This window comes from Dasypus novemcinctus, chromosome 21 (genome assembly GCF_030445035.2).
Source record: "Dasypus novemcinctus isolate mDasNov1 chromosome 21, mDasNov1.1.hap2, whole genome shotgun sequence".
In the NCBI taxonomy this organism is placed as follows: Eukaryota; Metazoa; Chordata; class Mammalia; order Cingulata; family Dasypodidae; genus Dasypus; species Dasypus novemcinctus.
The window spans coordinates 24288830-24310437 of NC_080693.1; the positions used below are offsets into that span (position 1 = coordinate 24288830).

At 43.1% G+C, this 21608-nt stretch overlaps 1 protein-coding gene across 7 annotated transcripts in view; it reads left to right on the top strand.

Annotated features, from left to right (window-relative positions):
• The first annotated feature begins 2813 nt into the window (after window positions 1–2813).
• MYH10 (myosin heavy chain 10) overlaps window positions 2814–21608 on the top strand; it is a 153824-nt gene continuing 135029 nt past the window's right edge. For 2 of the 7 annotated variants that reach the window (XM_071210320.1, XM_071210322.1), the window contains exons 1-2: window positions 3232–3483; window positions 10073–10448. In XM_071210320.1, coding sequence (XP_071066421.1) covers window positions 10104–10448 — 345 coding nt within the window. In that variant the 5' untranslated portion in view covers window positions 3232–3483; window positions 10073–10103. Of the gene's footprint in view, window positions 3164–3214; window positions 3484–10072; window positions 10449–21608 lie in introns of those variants that run through there. The other 5 variants (XM_058283502.2, XM_058283501.1, XM_058283500.2 and 2 more) reach the window with 5 other exon arrangements.

A 21608-nucleotide genomic window follows, 5' to 3' on the forward strand; every position in this document is an offset into this window, starting at 1 on the left:
TTTAGGAGGCATCACAAATTGAACCACGTGGTAGGCGGGAAATCAATCACTTGAGGCACATCCGCTTCCCTCTCAATTGTTCTTTTTTTTTTTTTTAATAAATATTGGTTACTTTCTTCTTTTTTTGAAAGATTTATTTATTTCTCTCCCCTTCTTCCCCGCCCTGGTTGTCTGTTCTCTGTGTCTATTTGCTGCGTCTTCTTTGTCCACTTCTGTTGTCGTCAGTGGCACGGGAATCTGTGTTTCTTTCTGTTGCGTCATCTTGTGTCAGCTCTCCGTGTGTACGGCGCCATTTCTGGGCAGGTGCACTTTCTTTCGTGCTGGGCGGCTCTCCTTACTGGGCACACTTCTTGTGCGTGGGGCTCCCCTACGCGGGGGACACCCCTGTGTGGCAGGGCACTCCTTGCACGCATCAGCCCTGCACATGGGCCAGCTCCACATGGGTCAAGGAGGCCTGGGGTTTGAACCTCGGACCTCCCCTGTGATAGACGGATGCCCTAACCACTGGGCCAAGTCTGCCGCCTCATTGTGCTTTTGATTTGCATTTCTCTAATGGATAATGATGCTGGATAATTCTTGATTTTTAATGTTGGAATTCAAATTTTGAAAATGCCTCATATCAGCACTGTGCAGATGGAACAAAACACATTAGAATGATTCAGGGCTGCAACTGACTGAGGAAATAAGTTTGGACTTCTGACCTTTACCCTGAAAACAATGGTCTGTGAACTCTTTCTCCTGGGGGGTGAAAGCAGTTTAGACCTGCAGCAAAAACTACTCTGAAAGGAGAGGGGGAAGGATTTCTCACTCTTTTGTAATGAACTTGCAGACTCCCCCGCAGTAAATCATCCTGTTACATATTTTTTGAATGAGCCCTTTAGGTTTATATCTGCATGCCTGTTTTTACTGATGACATTAAGTAATTTGTCAAAGGTTAAATGCCTAGTAAGTGGCAGGGCTGGCACTAAAGCCAGGTCTGTTTGGTTGTTCTAAATCCCATGCTTTCCTCGCTGCGTTATCTACTGCCTCTCCAGAGAAGTGACTCACTTGTACCTGTGCTTCAGGGGACACCTCAAAAAGCAATAGATTCTGGGACAGAGCTGTATGGGGCAAGACTGGAGTCCAAGGAACCTGCCTGGGATAGATGAGAGAGAGGGAGGTAGACGAGATTTGGGGAGAAAGGGAGAGGAAGGAATTAAAGAAGGTTCAAGACTGTTCATAAACAAAGGGGAGTTGGGTAGAGAGATAGTTTGGGTGATGGGATAAAGTGGGAGCAGGAAGAAAGTAGGTTTTGGGTGCACTGCTTTTGTGGTTTACTTCCCATCCAGGTAGAAAGATCTAGCAGATAGTTGACCTTATAGGGTCCAAGTGTTAGAGAGAGGCCTGGGCTAGGGATACATTTGGGGACATTCTCTTCATTATTGATTTCTCATCAAGTCTTGCTCCCTTCTTCTGATGGACCACGGAGTTTCAAAGTTTTAAAAATATGAGAAACCATGGAGTTGGTGTCTGAAGGGGCTGCCATGTGCAGATTCTCTAAACCTGGAAGACTACATTCAGAAGTGACTTCCAGTGACTGATTAAGCTGAGATGCAAGCCTTAAGGATGGAGTCTTTGGTCTTTCCTAAACTCACGTGCAATTTCAGAAGAGGAGTGTTCCTTATCGTTCACATCTGTTATATGGTTAATTGGTACTCCTGTGCAGACTGCATTAAGAACAGACCTCTGCCTGCAGCCAAGTCACAAGACACTTGGACAAGGGGCAGTTACCCCAGTAGGCAGGTGGGGGTGGGGACCAAAAACACCAGGACAAAGGACAAAACAGGGCCTGAGAGGGACTTCCCCAGGAAGGACTCTGCACTCGGCTGCCTTGGCACCTTCTCTGAATTCTACCAGCCCTTCCTTATCATTTCCTGTCTCTCATTTTTTCCCTCTAATTCACTTTTTACCAGATTGGACACTTCCTATGCTTAGGCACTTACGTCATGCTATCTGTATTAAAATGCAATCATATCCCATATTCAGTATCTACATCTTGCTGCAAATATTTTGAAAGTATTTCTTTTTTTTTAGGTACAGGGGCCGGTGATTGAACCCAGGACCTCCTATTTGGGAAGCCAGCCCTCAACCACTGAGCCACATCAGCTCCCTGAAAGGACTTTTACAATTTTCAGTTTTTATAAGAATAAATAATTTTGTTCTTGTGATTTAAACTTTATTATATTTACATATAAGTTGTACTGCAGTTGCCTAGCTTCTGCAGATAGTTCATTACTTATTAAGTTTGATTTTTCCAGTTTCCTGTCCTTTTTAGAGTTGATTTTCCCCCCTCCCTCCCTCTCTTTCTTTCCAGGATGATAGCCTTGTAGGAACCCAGCCTTATATTGCTAAGAACTCATCATAGCCGTTTGATGTAGTGAACTCATGAATGGATGAATGAATGAATGAGGTTAATGAAGGCCTTTTTCCGAGCCATCTCTCCGAGGCCAGTTTGCCTCTCCTTCTGGAATTTCAGTCCTGCCCGAGGGCTGGGTAGGGAGGCCCCTCCCCTCGCTAACCCCAAAACTGCGGCAGCAGAGGACGCCAGCCGGCGCCCAGCGCTCAGCCAGCCCCGGCCGTCTGCCTCGAGGACCGAGGCTCGCGCCGTGGCCGCAGCGCACCGCCCGCAGCCGGGGCTCCCGCCGTGCGCATGGGCGGAGCTGCACCCCGCGGCCCGCCTCCCCTCCCCCACTGCAGGTGAGCCGCACAGCCGCGGCCCCCACCCCCCGCAGCCCCGGGGGTGACGTAAGGCCTCTGGACCGCGCTCCGACCCCGCCCCTGCAGGGAGCGCCGGGGGCCCGTGGCTCCGCGGTGGGAGCCTGAGCGGCTGTGGGACACGCCGGCTGCGGCAAACGGGGGGCCGAGAGGCGCCCAGGCGAGGCGCGCCCAGTCGGACCTCGGGGCGCGGGACGGGTCCTGCCGCGCCACACCTGAGCCGCTCGCCGCCCGGCCGAGGACGGTGCGGTGCGTCGGCCCCTGCAGGGTCCGCACCCGCTGCCTCGCGGGATCGCCGGGAACCCCTTCGCCCTCGGCTGTCCATCTCCGCCCGAGCCAGCCAATCGCCCGCGACTGCCCCGGCCGCACCTCCCGGAATCTCTGACGGACGGGAGGGGCAGCCTATGAGGTTTGGGCCCCTGTTGCCAGGCTGGGAGCGCGAGCCAATGAGCGTCATTTCAGATGGGTGGGGGAGTCGGACCTCGGGAAGGTAGCTTCATTCGGGTTGCTAACGTCTTCGCTTGGAGATGGGCGCGCAAACCGACCAGTGGGTCTGGGGGCGGCGGTGATGGGCGTGGAGCTGGCCCAATGAGGGCGGGGGTGGGTGGGGCAGCACCGAGCGGCAGTGCTAAAGGAGCCCGGCGGAGGCAGCGGTGGGTTTGGGACTGAGGCGCCGGGTCCGTGGTCGCGGCTGGGAACGTACGCCGGCGCCACCATCTTCGGCTGAAGGTGAGAGGTGCGGCTGTCCGGGTCCGAGCGCGGGGCGGGGGCACGGCTTGGGAGGCAGAGGGAGGGACGCCGGGCCCGGGGTCCGGGGCGGCTCTGGGGGGCAGCAACGGAGAGCGAGCCGGGGAAGGCAGAGGGGGTCTCTGGGCGGGAGGGTCGGTGCTGCCGCGGCCGTCGAGTCGTGTGATCAGAGACCTCGGGGGGAACGCGACTCCCGTGGGTGGGGAGACCCCTGGAGGGGCGGGGAATGAGGTCCTGGAGGGTGAGACCCTGGCAGGGGTCAGGGCGGGCGACCCCTGGGGGGTTGGGGATGCAGATCTGGGGGTGGGGATGCGGGGTCCTGGTACTCGTGGTGTGGGGTGCCCGGGGGCGTGGGCGCGGGGTCTGGTGGCCTGGAATGTCTCGCGGGTCCGTGTCTGCCTCCCAGGAGGGCAGAGGGACCCGGGGCAGGCTGAAAGGCGCGATCCGGGTTGGGGTGGGGGGTGGGGGGTGGGAGCTCTGGGCAGGAAGGGCCCCTGGGGTGGTGGGTCGCTGGGGGTGTTTGTGGGGGTGGTTAGACCGAGCCGGGTCCCCCGGGCGCGGCAAGGGGTTCCCCGAGGGCTCGGAAGGCAGGCAGCGCGCCCGGGTCCGCTGGGGTGGAGGGGCGGGAGGCCCGGGACTCTGCGGGCCGGGAGAGCCGGCGCGCGGCGGGAGAGGGGCGGAGGGGCCGGCGGCGAGCGTGCGGGGGCTCGGACTCTGCGGGTGCTGGAGACCGAGGCTGGGCTGGGGGGCGCCCAGGAACGCGCTCCAGGGGCCGCCCGGGCCGAGGGTGGACGTGCGGGGCCGGCCGGCGAGGCCCGGGCGGCTTGCGGGGCGACGAGGCGGGAAATGTGGCGGGGGCGCGCTGCAGCAGGGCGGCCGGGGGGAGGGTCAGCCCTCGCCTCGGGCTCCCTTCATTGTGTAAGAGCTCGGGGAATGGCACCCCGCAGAGTCTTCTGGCTTGCCTTGTGCAGTTGGGGTCCCGCCCTGAGCCCCGCAGATCGGACTGGAAATTGGGTCGGGTGGGAGGGAAGTTGCAGCCGCGGAGTCCTGCGTTGACCGGGGCTTTGTGGGCCTTGCGGTGGGCGGATGCGGCCCAGGGCCCCGGGAGGCCCCCAGCCAGGCCTGCCCGGGATCCAGGGCCTTAGGACGGAGGTTAACGATTTGGCCGGTCGGTCGGAGCCGGGGACCCCGCCTCTGGCCGTTATCTGTTTCTTTGGGCGCCCGCAGCTCCCTTCAATATCACTGCGGTTGCTGGAAGGGGGTGGGGTGGTCTGGGGTGGGGTAGGGGGAATGCAGGCGGGTAGATCCAGACTGCAAATGAAACAAAGACTGCTGTTTTCGCTGAATAATATAATACTAAATATAATGCTTGGACTTTAGCGAGATTTTGGTGTATTTTTTTTTTTTTTTAACATGGAAACAGGCTTTTTTGAGTCAGGCTTCATTATTCTTGATAGTATTTCACTCTGGAAAACTTTAATCTCTTTATTATTTTATTTCCTTCATCAGTCTGCCCTTATTAGTTACTCTTAGTCCCATGCTTTTGATGTTTAAGTGTGTCTTGTCTGTCTCAGATTCTGGAAAAGTGGCCATTTTATGCATCTCCTTACTTCTGCTCCTTCAATTCAGTTCTTCCTCGTCCTTATCTGGAGAAAGCATACGGTGCGGTTGTGCGATATAGCACAAGCTTTTGCAGCAAAGGGATGTGACCTGTGAGAGCTTAGCTATTTATTTGGGGTCCTTGGGGAAATCATTACACTGAAGGACTAGATGGAAGGTGAGATGGAGGAAATTTTGAAGGGCAGGTTGTATGGTGGAAGATTATATACGCTTCAGCGGTTTATGTTCTTTCACAAGTAGGAAGAATTAAAATTCCTAGTGTTGGGTCCAAGTTTTGAAAATATTTAACACAGTGTAAAGGTAGTAATCAAAAGATGATGTGGACCATAAATGGCGGTAGTTTCCTTTTGCTTTTGCTTTGTGTTTGTGATCATTTGGTTAAGCAGAATTTAGATTAATTAACAGATACCCCCATCCTTGTAATAGGAATGAATGTTGCTGTGCTGTTAAACTAAAACATAGCTGTCCTGATTTGGATATCTGTCTTGGAGGGATGCTATATTGTGGATATCCATCATTTTTGCTCTTAGCAGTAAGATATTTATAAAATTGAATTGTTTCCCTATATTCACACTTAGAGAAGTTGGCTGTGTGGCATTTCATTGGAGGTTAAAAATTGCGAGGGGTGGGGGTTGATGGATGGGGCCCCAAGGGTGTGTGTGTCTAAAACCCTGAGCTGTGGGAGCTTTGGCTGTGCAGGGAGCTACCTCACACACCGGGAAGTTAGCAATTTGGAATTAGGCAGTTATTTCAAATGACACCGAGAACCCTGAGATTACCTTTATGCCTGCTGAAAAGAGGTTACTGCTTCTTCTTTTTTTATCCTAAGAATGGATATTTCTTCTATAAAATTTAAAGCCTTTGCCAGATTTTGCTGGTGTGTTCAAACTTGGTGATGATTGGCTAACGCTATGGTTTTTAAGCCATAATTGATAGGGTTTCTATGTAGTAGAGAAGCAGTATATCCACGTACTCCTCTCAGTCCCATGGTTGTAGTCTGCACCCTAGAACCCAACTCCCTGGATTCCATCCCAGTTCTACTGCTTGTTAGCTGTGTGTCCTTGGGCCAGGTGTTGGCTTTCTCTGGACCTCAGATTCCTCATCTGTAGAATGGAGATATTAATAGGTTCTACCTCATAGGGTGACAGTGGGGATTAAGAGTTGATCCATGTAAACTGCTTAGAATAGTGCCTGGCGGTAATTAGCGATATATAACAACAGTATTGGCTGTTGTTTAAATTGTAGTATATTACCCCTTCATCAAGGCAGAGCTTTGGAGTGGTACACTGTTAATTACCCGCATTATTGAGATTGTGCACCAAAGATACAAATGGAATGAGAAAAAAAAACAAACCAGCACACATTTGGCGGTCACGGTTGAAGAGTTAAAATCGACAGAGCATCCTCACTGGCTTCATGAAGTTTGAGAAACACTTTGAGCAACCACTATCTGCTAAGCCCTCTGCTCGAGTGCCAGGCAGTGCAAGAAGACTGCGGGAAGAGCCGCGCAAGCTCTTAGGAGAGGGATGGGAATTAAGTTGCAAACAGACCTGAAAAGAACTTCTGAAAGGGCCAGGATTTTGAGGAATGGTGGGTTTTTGGCTATGGAGAAGTTGAAGCTCTCTGAGGGTGGGGTCCATTAATGTCATTTTTGATGGATGGGTTTAGCTCCCCCCTACTACATGCTCCAGGTATAGCGAGCAACAGGAAACTGTCCTCATAGTGTTTAGTTAGCTGTAGAAAAAGCTGGAAAAGTAAAAGTAATTTGTAATTCAACTACCCAGTGAAGACGGTTGTTAATATCTTGAGTATCTCTTTTGTTGTTGTTTAAATATATTTTTGTCATTTTTTTTTTTTTTCCTCACAAAACTGGGAGCATTTTGAGATTAGTTTTGTGATCTGGTTTTTCCTTACTATTATATTACAAGCATTTTCACCTAGATTTAAATTTAAGTTAAAAAGAAGCTAGAAAAAAAGTACTGATAAATTTAAAATGTACTAGTTTGATAACATAATTTTTAAATAGATAACTTATTTTTTTTAAAAGAAGACCTGCTTTGGAAAGGACCTGTTAAATTTATACTAATTTATAGTTCCTCATTAAATTTAAGCATATCAATTATATGTCCATGTAAAATTAGAGAAATGTGTGTGTATGCCTACTGGCTTTCCTATGTGCTGTAAGGGATATAAAAAAGGATTGCAAATGGTTTACTTTTCTATACAGAGGAAAATGTATAATAATGACTTATATTATTTGATTTGGTTATTATATTTGGTGTTCTCTTTTAAAAAACTCTGCCCTCCTTAAAGGCTCGGTGTGTGTCCTGTAATCTTCTCCACATACATTTAGGATTTAGGATCAGAGCCACGCTCCCTTCCTAGTGCAGTGTATAAGTTGGAGATACAGAAAACTTAAGAGTCTTTTAAAGCAGCCCCTGGAAGTAAAGGGCTTTTGAAACCATTCTTTAGAATGGATGTGTGTGCCCATGCATATTTTCTCTATTGCTTCTCCTAAGTAGATCCCTAAGAAACAAACGCAAGTTTAATTATAAAATGTATTAGCACAAGCTTCAATTTGATTTGTGGAAATCTTAATATTACCTGTCTCGTGATTTCTTTGTTTGATAATCTTTTTTTTTTTTCACCTTCCCCCCCCCCCAGGCCTGCTTGCTGTCTATTCTCTGTGTCCATTCGCCGTGGGCTCTTCTGTGTTTTTACTTGTCTCCCTTTTTGTTGCGTCACCTTGCTGAATTTACTCTGCGGCGCTTGTGGGCCGGGCAGTGCTCCACGGTGTGCGGGCGAGCCTGCCTTCACAAGGAGGCCCTGAGACACAGTATTGGTAGATGGGAGCCCACCCGATTCAGCCCCAGCCTCTTTCCGTTTTGTGATCTTTTTTAATCCAATGTTTGGGTTTACAATTTTTGCATATTCAGTAAATCTGGTTATGACTTAGTCTAAAACATTGGTTTTCAACCTTTTTTCTCGTACCTCAACATACTTAAGGAATTTGACAAACTGTTAGTTACAGTGGCTCACCATGGCATAAGCATTACCTGGGAACTTACTAGAAATACAAATTCTAGGGTTCTCCAGATCTGCTGAATCAGGAACTGTGGAGATGGGGTCCAGCAATCTATTTTTATAATAAGCCTTTCATATGATCGTCATACATGCTAAAGTTTGAGAACCACTGCTCTAGAGCATGGGTGTTTGGAATGCATTACATTGTAACAAATAATTTCTGAAGACTGTTATCTGTTTGATTCCAGTAAATTATTACTAAGGGTTAAAGGGCTAATATCTCTACCCACTGTCAGTGATTAACCTTTTAGGACACAGATCCCTTTGAGAATCTGAAGAAAGTTAAGGGTATTCTTTGAAAAGTAGACATGCACATACTCTATATACAATATTTTTATACCATTTCAGGGATTTCATGGAATTTGACATTCATTTATGAACTTTAAGAACCTCTTAACAAGTTTGGGCTACGTTATGATTTCCCTTGCAGTCTTCTATCCTCTCACAAGGAACCCCAAGCATTTTTGGGGGTGTTGGGGGCAGGGATTGGGGAGATTTGATAAAACTAGCGTAGGTACTTCATTGGCTTCTTGCATTGATTTGGGTGAAGTCATAGATGCCTTGCTTATGAAATTTGTAATAACCTGGGTTTTGGAGTAATAGCAAAAGTATTTAATGATGGTATTAGATTTCTAAAAAGATATTGTCAGGCTGGATGGCTGACTCAGATCAGAAAGATGGTTGATGAATGTAAAATCCTGCCATTTGGTCCAAAATGGCAGTTGCACAAGTATAGGAGGAAAGGGAGCCTGGCGGGAACACGGACAGAACTTTGGCCGATAGCACATTAGGAGCCAAGAATAAATGAGTGAAGGCTAAACCAACTACTTAGGTCTTGAGATACATTGCCAGTAGTAGTCACAGAACCACAACTTCCCTTAGTTCCTTCTGCATTGGTCAGACTAATTGCTTCTGGGTCACACACTCTAAAGTAGGGGTTCTTAAGCTTTTTTGTTCCACAGAGCCCTTACTAAGTCCACACTGTACCGTCCATTATTTAATAAATAGATCACACCTGCACCAACACAGCCCCACAAGAGTAATGTCTTTTCAATTTAAATTCAAGCTCACAGACCCCTTGTTAAGAACCCCTGCTCCAAAGGTACATAAGCGCGTTGGAGTCGGTTGAGAGGTGAGCCTTGGCGAATGGTGGAATATTGAGGCTGGAGATGACACCAAGGGTAGGAGCAGGTGCAGGCATGCGAGTGGGGCCTGATTAGCTCCCATCACATACTTGGAAGGCTCCGGTGTTGAAGCCAAGTTGCACTTGTCCTCTGTGACCCCGTTTGATCACACCAAGACCTCTCAGGGCCAAGGAGGAACTCCAGGGGACTGCCCGGGAAGTTCTGAGGAAGAACTTGCTGTCTGGAGGTACAGTAGGAGGCAGGTTTTAGACCTCTTTCTTCACTCTCCCAACAATCCAGATACGTTTTTGTAGCTATGTCCTTGTGGTCACTCTAATTCCAGTACCAACTCCATGGGCCTTTTAATATGAATCTTTGTTGTTTTTCTTTCTCCTTTCCCTTCTTAACTCCCTGTTTAATTTGTGGTGAGGGTGAAAGAGGAGATGAAGGCGGGGGGTGTCAAACTGGCACTTTGCTTTTTTTCTTCTGCTTGTTTTTGACCCTTTAGTAACTGAGGGCAAATCTCGAGTAGTCCTCAGGCAACCAGAGATGTATTTGTGACCACCTTTGAAATTTACCTTGGAAGCTCAGTGATTGCAGCTGTGAGGAGGGTGGTCCCAGGCCAACGCAGCATTTCTAGTGTTGGGTTTACCAAAGGTTTGGTTTTAAATTTCTTGGGAAATGAAAGCTTGTGAATCATTTTGTATTTCCGAAACATCTAACTTGTTCTCCTCTTCTCTCAGAGGTGATTGCTCTTGGGTCCTTCTGTTTACAATGGCACAGAGAACTGGACTTGAAGACCCCGAGAGGTATCTCTTTGTGGATAGGGCTGTCATCTACAACCCTGCCACTCAGGCTGATTGGACAGCTAAGAAGCTGGTGTGGATTCCATCAGAGCGCCATGGTTTTGAGGCAGCTAGTATCAAAGAAGAGCGGGGCGATGAGGTTATGGTTGAGCTGGCAGAGAATGGAAAGAAAGCAATGGTCAACAAAGATGATATTCAGAAGATGAACCCACCCAAGTTTTCCAAGGTGGAGGACATGGCAGAATTGACGTGCTTGAATGAAGCTTCTGTTTTACATAATCTGAAGGATCGCTACTATTCAGGACTCATCTATGTAAGTGTTCCTTCTTAATAATTATGCGAATGGGTAATTGGGAGTTAATATAAACTATGTATATATATAGTCACAGACAATTGAGAACATGGAAAATACACACTCTCAGCTTAGCCAAGTCTTGTTTTGCTTTAAATCTTAGCACCTAATTTAAAATACTCCATTCAGCAGTTAAATATAATAAAATGGCATCTGAAGACTTTTAGAACAGTGCTCTGGAGCATAATACTATGAGAGAAATCACAGAGTTTAATATGGTAATAAGAGTAGCATCAAGGATACAGACAACAAATTAGTAGAAGGTCAAGTCTACTTATGTAGACTTGGAGGGGCTGCTAGCTGAGCAGTCTTCATTGGAGGGGAAGAGCTAGGTTCATTGGGTACTGGGAAGTGGGAACCACCAACTCTGAGGTTTCTAAGAGGAAACACTTGAGGGTGAAAGTGAGGCTCAGGGGTTGCACTGTGGTTAGCAGCTGACATCTATGTTGCAGGCACTGACTGTCATTGGCCATACAGAAATTGCTGATAATAAGGGTAAAGTAGAGAGAAGAATTGCAAGCCAGATAATGAAAAAAATCTAAAATGCCAAAATAGGTTTGATGGGTGATTTAAAGATGATAAGGTGAAGAAGTAGAGAGAAAATCTGACAAATTAACAGTCGAAATGGTCTGGATTTGGGAAAAGGTGGTTGAATTTTATGCAAGGACTGTGTCACTGCCGCTCTTGGATAATTCAAAACTTAAGTAAATCAGAACTATTTTTTTTGTAGGAATTTATTTAATGAATGTTTACTGAGCATCTCTGGTGAATGAGATAGGCAAGGTCCCTGCCTTTGTGATGCAAATGAGTAATCGTAATTTGGAGAGTTTTAGAAAGTGACACACCTGTAAGGCTATTGAGTAGAGTAGGCACGATTATGACTTTCCACAGCCAGCCAGTGACAGCTTCAAGGAGATAGCATTTTTTTTTTTGTCTTTATTTTTTTAATATTACATTAAAAAAATATGAGGTCCCCATATACCCCCACCCACCTCACCCCAGTCCTCCCCCCATAACAACAATCTCCTCCATCATCATGAGACATTTCACTGCATTTGGTGAATACATCTCTGAGCACTGCTGCACCTCATGGTCAATGGTCCATCCCACGTTCCACCCAGTGGGCCATGGGAGGACCTACAATGTCCAGTAACTGTCCCTACAGCATCACCCAGGACAACTCCCAAGTCCCGAAAACGCCTCCACATCTCATCTTTTCCTCCCATTTGAACTGGAGTCCATCTGAGAGGAGGGAGCTAACCACGGGAAAATCTGAGAAACGAATCTTTGCCAGAGTAGACTCTCTGCCAGAGTATTTTCTGGTCTGATGTTCTTTTCTTTTTTTCCTTCTCTGTGAAGTAGCATACAATGTAAGAGAGTAAGAGGCCCCAGGGAGAATGGAAAAGGTTTGAAAGAGAGGGGAAGAAGACAAGGACAAGAAAAAGGAGAGCGGCACTGAGAATACAGCTGAGACTAAATGTTAAAATGTGTAATGCTACCGTGTTGTTGCATGACTGTGTAATTTGGCCAGATTGTGGGATTGCTCCAGAATGGTTGTAAGGTGTGTGCAGGCAGAGGATGGTTCCGGTTCACCATTGGCTCTCATGCTAGCACAGTGCCTGGCATGTAATAGACACGTATGAATGTCTTCTTCCTCTCTTTCTCTCCGCAATGAGAAAGTTGAAGGGGTTAAAGAGAGGGCAGTTGAATGGTTGTCTTTGGAGTCTAAGCTTGGTGGGAATGGAAGTCTGGGTGGAAGGTGATTCAAAGGTGGGGGATTTTACTGACTTGGAAGAACAGGGTTACTGTGAATAAGGGAGTAGAAGACTGCTAGATTACCAGGTTTTGCTCAAATTGTGATGTCAACATTTAAGATTTGAGGTGAATCCATTTTGGGTGATGCCTGGTGCCGTAAATTGTGAAGGGTCAAAAAATGTAATGTCACAACCAAAAAGCAGTGGAGAACCAGTGTGGAAAAGAGCCAGGTTATTCTTCTGCAACTTGATTCTTAGCATTGGACATTGTGGGTATCTCCAAATGGAAAGAGAAGGGAGATAAATAGGAGAGGGAAGGAGATTGTGGATAAAAGAAGAGTGGAAGAAAGGACAGTTTATTTTATTTGTAACCATTTTTCATGATAGACTTTGCAAGTATCTTTTATTGAGTTTGCTTTTTTTCAACTTAAATCAGGGACAGCCTGAAAGAATTTGAGTCTTTCTTAAAAATGTTATCTTTAGAGAAGAGAATCTCAAGTTTTTCCAAAGTATTAAGGTTGCAACAGAGGTGGGGGAGTGGGAGGATCATATCTTCAATTAATGAGATGGAGAAAGTCCTACCCAAGATTCAAGTTGAAGCACTTAACCCTAATTGAAAGAAATCCTATTAAGAGAATGGGGGTTAGAGCTAGCCACCATAGCTAGCCGGTGGTAAATTTTGCATTAGGGTTTGAAATTGATTGCTTGGTTGAAATTGACCAATTGAAGTGCCACAATGTAGACAAAATAATAACTGGGGCCAGACCTTTATAGATTTATTAGACAAGGTAGTTTTCTGTTTCCTTTTTTACATGTTCTCCTCCCCACCCCCAAACTCTTAGGTAATTCATTTCATCATCTTTTCTAATAAAAACATTTAAACTGTAAATGTGCCCGCTAATGCTGTTTTAGCTCATTTTACAAGTTTTGATATGTAGTATATCTGTTAATTTCTAAGTATTTTTAAATTTCCTTTTCAACTGGTGAAACATTTAAAAGTATACTTTTAAAATCCAAATGGGGGTATTTAAAAGTTATCATTTTGCTACTGATTTTTAAATTCATTGCATTGCAGTCAAAGAATATAGTCTATATAATATCGTTCCTTGTTTATGTTGATACTTGCTGTGTGTTCTAGTATATTGTCAGTTTTAAGAATGTTGCATATGTGTCTGCAAAGAATGTGTGTTCTGGTATTGTTGGATGTGGGGTTCTATATGTAGTCATTAGATTAAGCTTTTTAATTGTGTATTTGAATCTTCTGTAGCCTTACTAATTATTGTCTATTTGATATATTAATTACTGAGAGAAGTGTGCTTAAAATCTGTTTTATCAACTGAATACACATCCCTAAAAGTATATATAGTTTAGTTTTGCCTGCTTTAAAAGTTTTATATAAATGACTCCACATAGTATGTAGGCTTTTTTCGGCATAGCATTATGTTTTTACAGATTGCATCCATGTGGTTTTGTGTTGTTGTAGTTCAGTGGTTCTCAAATGTGATTTATTGATGCCTAGGGTTCTCTAAGACCCTTTCAGGGTCCCTCAAGTCAAAACCATTAATATGAAGACCTGTGTGTCCTTTCCTGTTGATATTTGCACTGATGGTACAAAAACTGGGATGGAAAAACTCTTGACACCTAATCACGAACAAAGGCAGTGACTCTAAACTGTACCAGTAGTTATTTTATTCTTCACTGCCATTTACTGGCAGTTAAAAAAATTTCTAGCCCGTGGTAATGAATGTCCTTGATAAAGCAAGAAAAAATATTTATTTTATTAAATCTCAACCCTTGAGAAGATGTCTTTTTAACATACTGTGTGATGAAATGGGCAGTGCACATAAAGCAATTCTGCATACCTAAGTATGATGGTTTGATTTTTTTGCCTTGAGGAAAATCATATGTGTAGTTATTTGAGTTGCAAGCTAAACTAGCCATTTTTAAAATAGAACACTTTTTATTTTATAGAATGATAGGTTATCTATGGGTACTTACACTCTGGTATTTCACAGATATTTTCTCAAAAATGAACACAGCGAACCTGTCACTTGATGGAAAACAACTGATGGTATTTGTTGCCAGTAATAAAATTTGAGTTTTCATGTGAAATTAGAAATTTTGGAAACTTTTATTTACCACCATGAACTTGACAACTTATCTATACTTAAAAACTTTTCTGATGAGATAGATGGTAATATTAATGGATATAATTTTTTATACCATGTAGTAAAATGTCATCATTTGTAAGATTTGAATACTTCATTGAACCAGTATTTTGCCGATGATGTATGCATGATGCTACAAAATCATGGCCAGGGGAAAAGATTCATTCAAAGTGCAGGGTAAAGCAGTGAATTTTAATGTAGCAGAGTACATATAAAAAATTCATATGTATGAAACCTGTCATGTTTCTGATGCTACATTGCATCTTAGGTTTAAGATAAAATACCACTTATTGAATTTAGATGTAGTAGCAGAGGGGAATATCCACAATTACCTGAAAAGGTGTTAACACTGCTCTACCTTTTCTCAAATATCTATGTACGGCCAGGTCAGATTTTATTGATATACTTCAATTAAAACAGCATATCATAACATATTAAATGTAGAAACATGAAAATTGAGCTGTTATCTGTTAAGCCAAGTGAAAGAGTTGAAAAAACATGAAATAGTGCTACTCCTCTCACTTTTATTTTGGAAAACAGAGTTACTTTTCATAAAATGTGTTAATATGTAGTGTATAATATATTTTGTTATTTTAAAATGAATAAATGCATGTTAAAAATTAAGTTTTAATTTCACAATATGAAATATATGTATATGTATGCATCTATAAATATATACATATATTTAAATATGTATATGTGTGTATAAGAAAAAAATGGTATTTGGGTCCTCAGTAATTTCTGAGAGGGTTAAAGGGTCCTGAAACAAAACGTTCATTCATTTTTGTTATGAACAATGCTTTAATGAACAGCCTTTAACATGAACCTGGTATACATAAACATGTCTTTCTGTGTGTAACTGGGTGTGGAATTCTGGGTGATAGGATTTGCATATCTTTAACTCATGTCTTAGCTTTTTCTAGATAATGCTTGATTTAACCAGAGTCCCTGCAGGAGACAGGTGGTCCTCAAACTGGGTGATTGTGAGAGTTTAACAAATGAAGGGACTGTTTACAAACACTTGGGCAGAGTTTTAAACAAATAAGAAATAGGGTTGTACGGGAGGGCTAGTAATGGCCACTAGCCCAAGAGCCTTTTGTGCATCTTGATGATTAAGGAACGTGGGAAAGTGCTGTTTCCTTAGCTTGGAGAGAGGACTATGTGATAGGAACTGTGGCCTTAGAGGGAGGCTGACAACTCACAACTGGCAGGGAGTGAGTCTGGTGTGTAAATACCCTGACTTTCCTCCTTCCAATCTCAGTCTCCTGTTGCTGTCTCCCATTGGCTGGATTCAGTTTGAAGCCAGAGGACAGGGGTTGTGATGATACATTTTTGGGGGTCAGCCTCAAATCTGTTTGGAATTGAATTTTGTATATGATATGAGGTAGGGGCAAAATTTTTTCCCCCCATACGGCTATCCACTTGTCTTAGTGCCATTTACTTTCTCCATTACTCTGAAGTGCTACCTTTGTTATGAATCGGGTGTTCATATATTTGATTTTGAGTCCCTGTTCTGTTCCATGGTTCTTTGGCCTTTGTGCCTCTCTTTGGGCTAACATTACATTTGTCTTGATTATTAGAGCTTTGTAATATGTCTCAGTATCCAGAATGGTAAGTCCTTTGACTTTTTTTTTTTTAAGATTTATTTTTATTTATTTCTCTCCCCTTCCCCCCACCCCAGTTGTCTATTCTCTGTCCATTAGCTGCGTTCTTCTTTTTGTCCGCTTCTGTTGTTGTCAGCGGCACAGGAATCTGTGTCTCTTTTTGTTGCGTCAATTCTCCGTGTGGGCAGCGTCATTCCTGGGCAGGCTGCACTTTCGCGCCGGGCGGCTCTCCTTACAGGGCGCACTCCTTGCACATGGGGCACCCCTATGCAGGGGACACCCCTGCGTGGCACGGCACTCCTTGCACACATCAGCACTGTGCATGGGCCAGCTCCACACAGGTCAAGTAGGCCCGGGGTTTGAACCGCGGACCTCCCATGTGGTAGACGGATGCCCTATCCGCTGGGCCAAGTTCGCTGCCAAATGGATGAGTTTTTGTTGTTGTTTTTTATCCTGACTGGATGTTAATTTATCAAATGTCTTTCTGGCATATGAGAAGATAAGGTAATTTTTCTTGCTATTTTGTTACTGTGGTGAATTACATTGATTTTTCAGTGTTAAACTAACCTTTAAGGACCAAGCATTCTTTTTATTTATTGCTGGATCCCTGAATTCTGCTCGCTAATATTTTATTTAGGATTTTTCGCGTCTATATTCATGAGTGAGAATGACTTATAATTTTCCTTTTTGTAATGTCCTTGTCATATTTTGCAATCAAGGTTTTGCTAGTTTTATAAAATGGGTTGGGGAATATTTCATCTTTGTTCTCTGGAAGAATTTGGGTAGCATGGTGTGATTTTTTAAAATGACAATAGATATTTCTTCGTAGGAAAGTTTTTCTTTACTAAATATAGAACTTTTCCAGTCTATTCTCTCTTTTGGTAATTTTGGTGTTCTTTTAAGGAATTTGTAAATTTGATGTACATTTCCTAATTACTTGGCATAAGGTTGTTTGTAATATATTCTTATACCCCTCAGGATCTGTAGAGATGTTCTCTTTCATTGCTGATGTTAACGGTTTGTTTCACATTTTTAAAAAATGTCTCACCAGCGATCTATCAACTTTATCAGTCTCTGTGAAGAAAAGAGTCTTTTGACATTGTTGGTCTTCTCTATTACATCTTTCAAACACAGTGCTTGTGTAGCTATCACACATTTGTTTCCTTCTACTTTCTGTGGATTTAATTTGCTGTTTGTTCTTTAACTTCTTAAGATGGATACTTAGATAATTGATTTTTTTAGTCCGTCATTTTCTAATATGTGCCATGAAGGCTATAAATTTCATTAATATTAGTTTTTTGGGGGCTAGTGTTTGTGTGACTCATTGTTTTCCAAAATTTTACTTTCATTTTTTCCATGTCTTTATATTTAAGGTATGTCTCTTGCCGTTGCCTAACAATATTAGTATTTTAATTGGAATATATATACATTTAGTGTAATTACCAATACATTTCAGTTTATATCCACCATCTGACTCATTGCTTTCTGTTTGTCCTCTCTTCTATTATTACTCTTTCTTAGATAATTTTAAAAATTATTCTGTTGTTATTTTTTTTATCCATTACCTTGTCATTTATACATTTTTACTCTTCCCTTAGTTATTCTTTTAGTGGTTACTTTTATAAAATCCGTCCTTGACTTATTAAAGGCTGATATAAATTAGAACTCTTACTGCTTTGTAGAAAGCAAAAGGACCTTAGAACACTTAAACTCCACTTACTCCTGCTGTTATTTTAATTCTCTCTGTATTTTAAAACCCACAAGTCTATATAATATTTAATAGTCAGTATTTATTTCATTTTATCCATTTACTCATTCTACTGATTTTTTTTCCTCTCCCCTTCCCCACCTCCCCCTCCTCCCAAGTTGTCTGCTCTCTGTGTCCATTTGCTGCGTTTTCGTCTGTGTCCACCTGTATTCTTGTCAGCAGGACCCGGAATCCGTGTCACTCCTTGTTGCGTCATCTTGCTGTGTCAGCTCTCCGTGTGTGCAGCACCATCCCTGGGCAGGCTGCACTTTCTTTCGCGCTGGGCAGCTCTCCTTACGGGGCGCACTCCTTGTGTGTGGGGCTCCCCTATGTGGGGGACACCCCTGCGTGGCACGGCACTCCTTGCGCGCATCAGCACTGCACGTGGGCCAGCTCATCACACGGGTCAAGGAGGCCCGGGGTTTGAACCGCGAACCTCCCATGTGGTAGGTGGATGTCCTATCCATTGGGCCAAATCCGTTTCCCCCTATGTCTCTTAACTTCCATCGTTCTTTTAGAAAGGATATTTCTTTTATTTGCCTGACAGTGTCTGTATTTCTCCTTTACTTTTTAAAAAAAGATTACTTATTTTCTTGTTTGTTTTTGGTTTTCAACAGTTTTACTATGATATCCCTAGATGACATTTTCTTTTACATTTATTCTGCTTGGAGTTTATAATGTTTTTTGAGTCTACAGCTTGATACCTTTTGTCAGTGTAGGAAAATTCTTAGCTCTAGTCACTTCAGATATTGCTTCTGTTCCATACTCTCTCTTTTCTGCTTTGTGGACTCTGATATGTTTGACCTGTTCACCATGTGCAGTATATTTCTCACATTATTCTGTATTTCATTCTTGTTTTCTCCTGTGCTTCAGTATGGATATTTGCTTCTGATAAAATTGTCAGGTAACTAATTCACTAATTCTTTCTTTAGCTATTTCTAAGTTGCTGTTACACACATCCATTCAATTATTGTGGTTTTAAGTTTTAAATTTTTCCTTTGGATTTTCTTTTTTCTCATTCTCTGCCAGAATTCTCAATCTTGTCTTTTAAATACGTGAACGTGTTATTATCCAAGATAGTAATGCACGTTACTGAAAATAGACTAACAGGGGATCCAGATATTATCTTGGATTTTAGTCACAACTCTGCCCTATGTGCTCAGTTATTGTATGTAAGAAACGGTGAAGGGGAGCAGGTATAACTCAGTGGTCAAGCACCTGCTTCTTCAAATGTATGAGGTCCCAGCCAGGTTCAATCCTTGATACCTCCTAAAAAAAAAGTGGTGAAGATAATTTAAGCCATGAATGGCATTAAGCTTAATCTGGAGTTACCCTTTGGATAGGCCCCCTAAGGGGGACTAGAAAATGTAGATCACCTTTATCCAGCACGGAGTTGAGCTCATTCTGTAACTTCCTTTGAGTGAACTTCTCAGGGTTCCAACAGAAAGCTTGGTGTTTACCACTCACCCTCCTCCTGGGTGGGCTGGACTTTCATTTTTGTTCTCCCAACCTCATGTGCTGGTGAAAGCTCTGCTTAACCTCTTGCTTCTCAGCAACAGTTTCTCGAGTTTATATAACTATTATCTGCCTGTAAAATAAATCATGATTTGTATCATCAAATATGCAGGCAATGTTTAGATTTTCCTTAATGTCTCATAAATGTTTATTACTCTTGGCGTGTTCAATCCAGGGTCCCAACAAGGTCAATAAATTGTACTAGGTTGTTATGTCTCTTATAATCTAGAGGTGTTCCCTTCTTTTTATTTGAAGAGGTGGGTCAGCTGTGCTGTAAAATTTCTCATCATCTGGATTTTGCTGATTGTGTTCCTATGGTGTTTAACCTATTTTTCTGTGCCCTGTCTTTCCTATATGTTGGTAATTGGCTCCAGAAGCTTGGTGAATGCCTGGTTGCCTCCCATTTTGTGCTGTTCCTATTGATCACGAGTTAGTAGTGAATCGGGTTAGGTTTTGCCGGTCCTATCCATCCATTCTAAGTATCCTCATCTGCCACTCGCTGAATGATTTTAGCAGCCAAAGGTGAACATTGCCCAACTCCATTATTTCACTGGGGTTTGCAAAATGGTAATAATCAAGTACCATCATTCCTTCTGTATTAATAACCCCCTGACAAAAGTTTTCTTCATGTTTATTTTTGATGGTTTTTTAAAATAGCGCTTTGGCCACGCCCTCTCAAAGGAATAATAATGATTAATATCCTGGTATCCTTTCTTTGTCCTCCATATTCCCCTGCCATCTACGTAGTATTGTTATTATTATCTTTGTGCCTTGTTTTCCTTTTGTTATTTTACCAAAATGTTTTACCTTGTTCTGTTTCTTTAAGAAGGAACCTGTCTCATAATAAATGTGTTTATTCAAGTCACATGATTTCCTGAAGTATCCATTCTGCGCTTTATTTTCTCCACTGTGAATTTTAACTGTATTATTTCGAAAGATTCCTCACAGTCTTTCCTTACCTTAGGCACCTAGTTTTTCCTTATGCATTCCTGTTGTTCATGGAGGCCATTTTATATTACATTCTGTTGCAGATAAAAATCTGTTTCCTGACATTTTCTTTTAGCTTACTTCCATAGGTAATTTCTTTCTCTGAACTTTCTGAATAACGATCTTTTCTTTAATCCATAGGTTTTGGGGGGGGGTTTTTAGTTTTTGTTTTTAAATATATACACATTATGTGATTTTTATCTGGGTGCGATGTTTGCAAACAGTGCAGGTGAATTCTTCTTCCCACCTTCCCTTTCCATTTGGTTGATGGTCTCATTTCTTCTTGGAGCTGCAGTTGGTGTATAGATTTATCTCCCAGGACATTCCTCAGTTCCCAATAGAAGACTAATGTAGCTCCGCTCAATTCTGTTGGCGTCGGCCCCTGCCCCCATTTCCTGGTTCTCTCATCCTTTGCATCTATGAAATAATGTATATACTTATTCCTGCTTTCTTAAACAGACAGGCTGACACTTTAGAGGCTAAGTAAAATTTCCCAGTTACAAATGGGAGGTTGGCCATTCCAGGCAGAGTGATCCACACGTATAAAAGCATAAAGGCATAAAGCAGCATTGCGGGTTTGAAAAATTGCAAATATTTTTGTATGTTTCTCTTAGATAAAGGATATAAGAATGTTATTTGATGTCCTAAAGGCTACATAAACTTATATCCCTCAAGCCTTTGCAGTTTGTCACAATTTCCTCAGGGCTTTCACATTCTAATATATTCAGATGCTCAGCAGGCATTTTCCTTGGCTTACCTACCATAACCACAATCTTGGTATGTTAAAAGAGAGTGCATTGTGTTTTCCTACAAACCGGACAATTTTCCATGTCTGTCAGTAACTTTTCTATTTTCTGAAGCTTGAAAACCTCAGCATCATCATTGACTTTCGTCTTTTGTGGATCTTCTGCAGTTGAAGTTTCTGAGTACTGTTAATTCACCTTCTAGCTTTGCCAGTGACTCATCCTTCTCCTTTTCTGTGTTGCCTTTTTTTCTCTGTTATTCCATTCTGGGGGAGGGATGGTTACAGCAATCCCAACTCCTTCTCATGTCTTGTCTTTTCTATTTCCCATATGACTGCCAGATTTTATACTTTTTCTAAGATGCTTTTTCCTTGTATCACTCTTCTGTCCTTCAGACCTCTTAATACCAAGTCACCCATAGAGGACAGAATCTCAGTTGCTCTGTTTAGCTCTCATCTCTCACATTCCACGGTACAAGCTCTGTTTTCAGCTAGGCTGGTCTGAGTTTGCCCGGGATACATCCTGCCACCAAGTTTCATGCTGTCATTATTTTTAATAGGAATTCCTGTATCCTTCCTTTAACTCAATGATCTTTAAAAACCA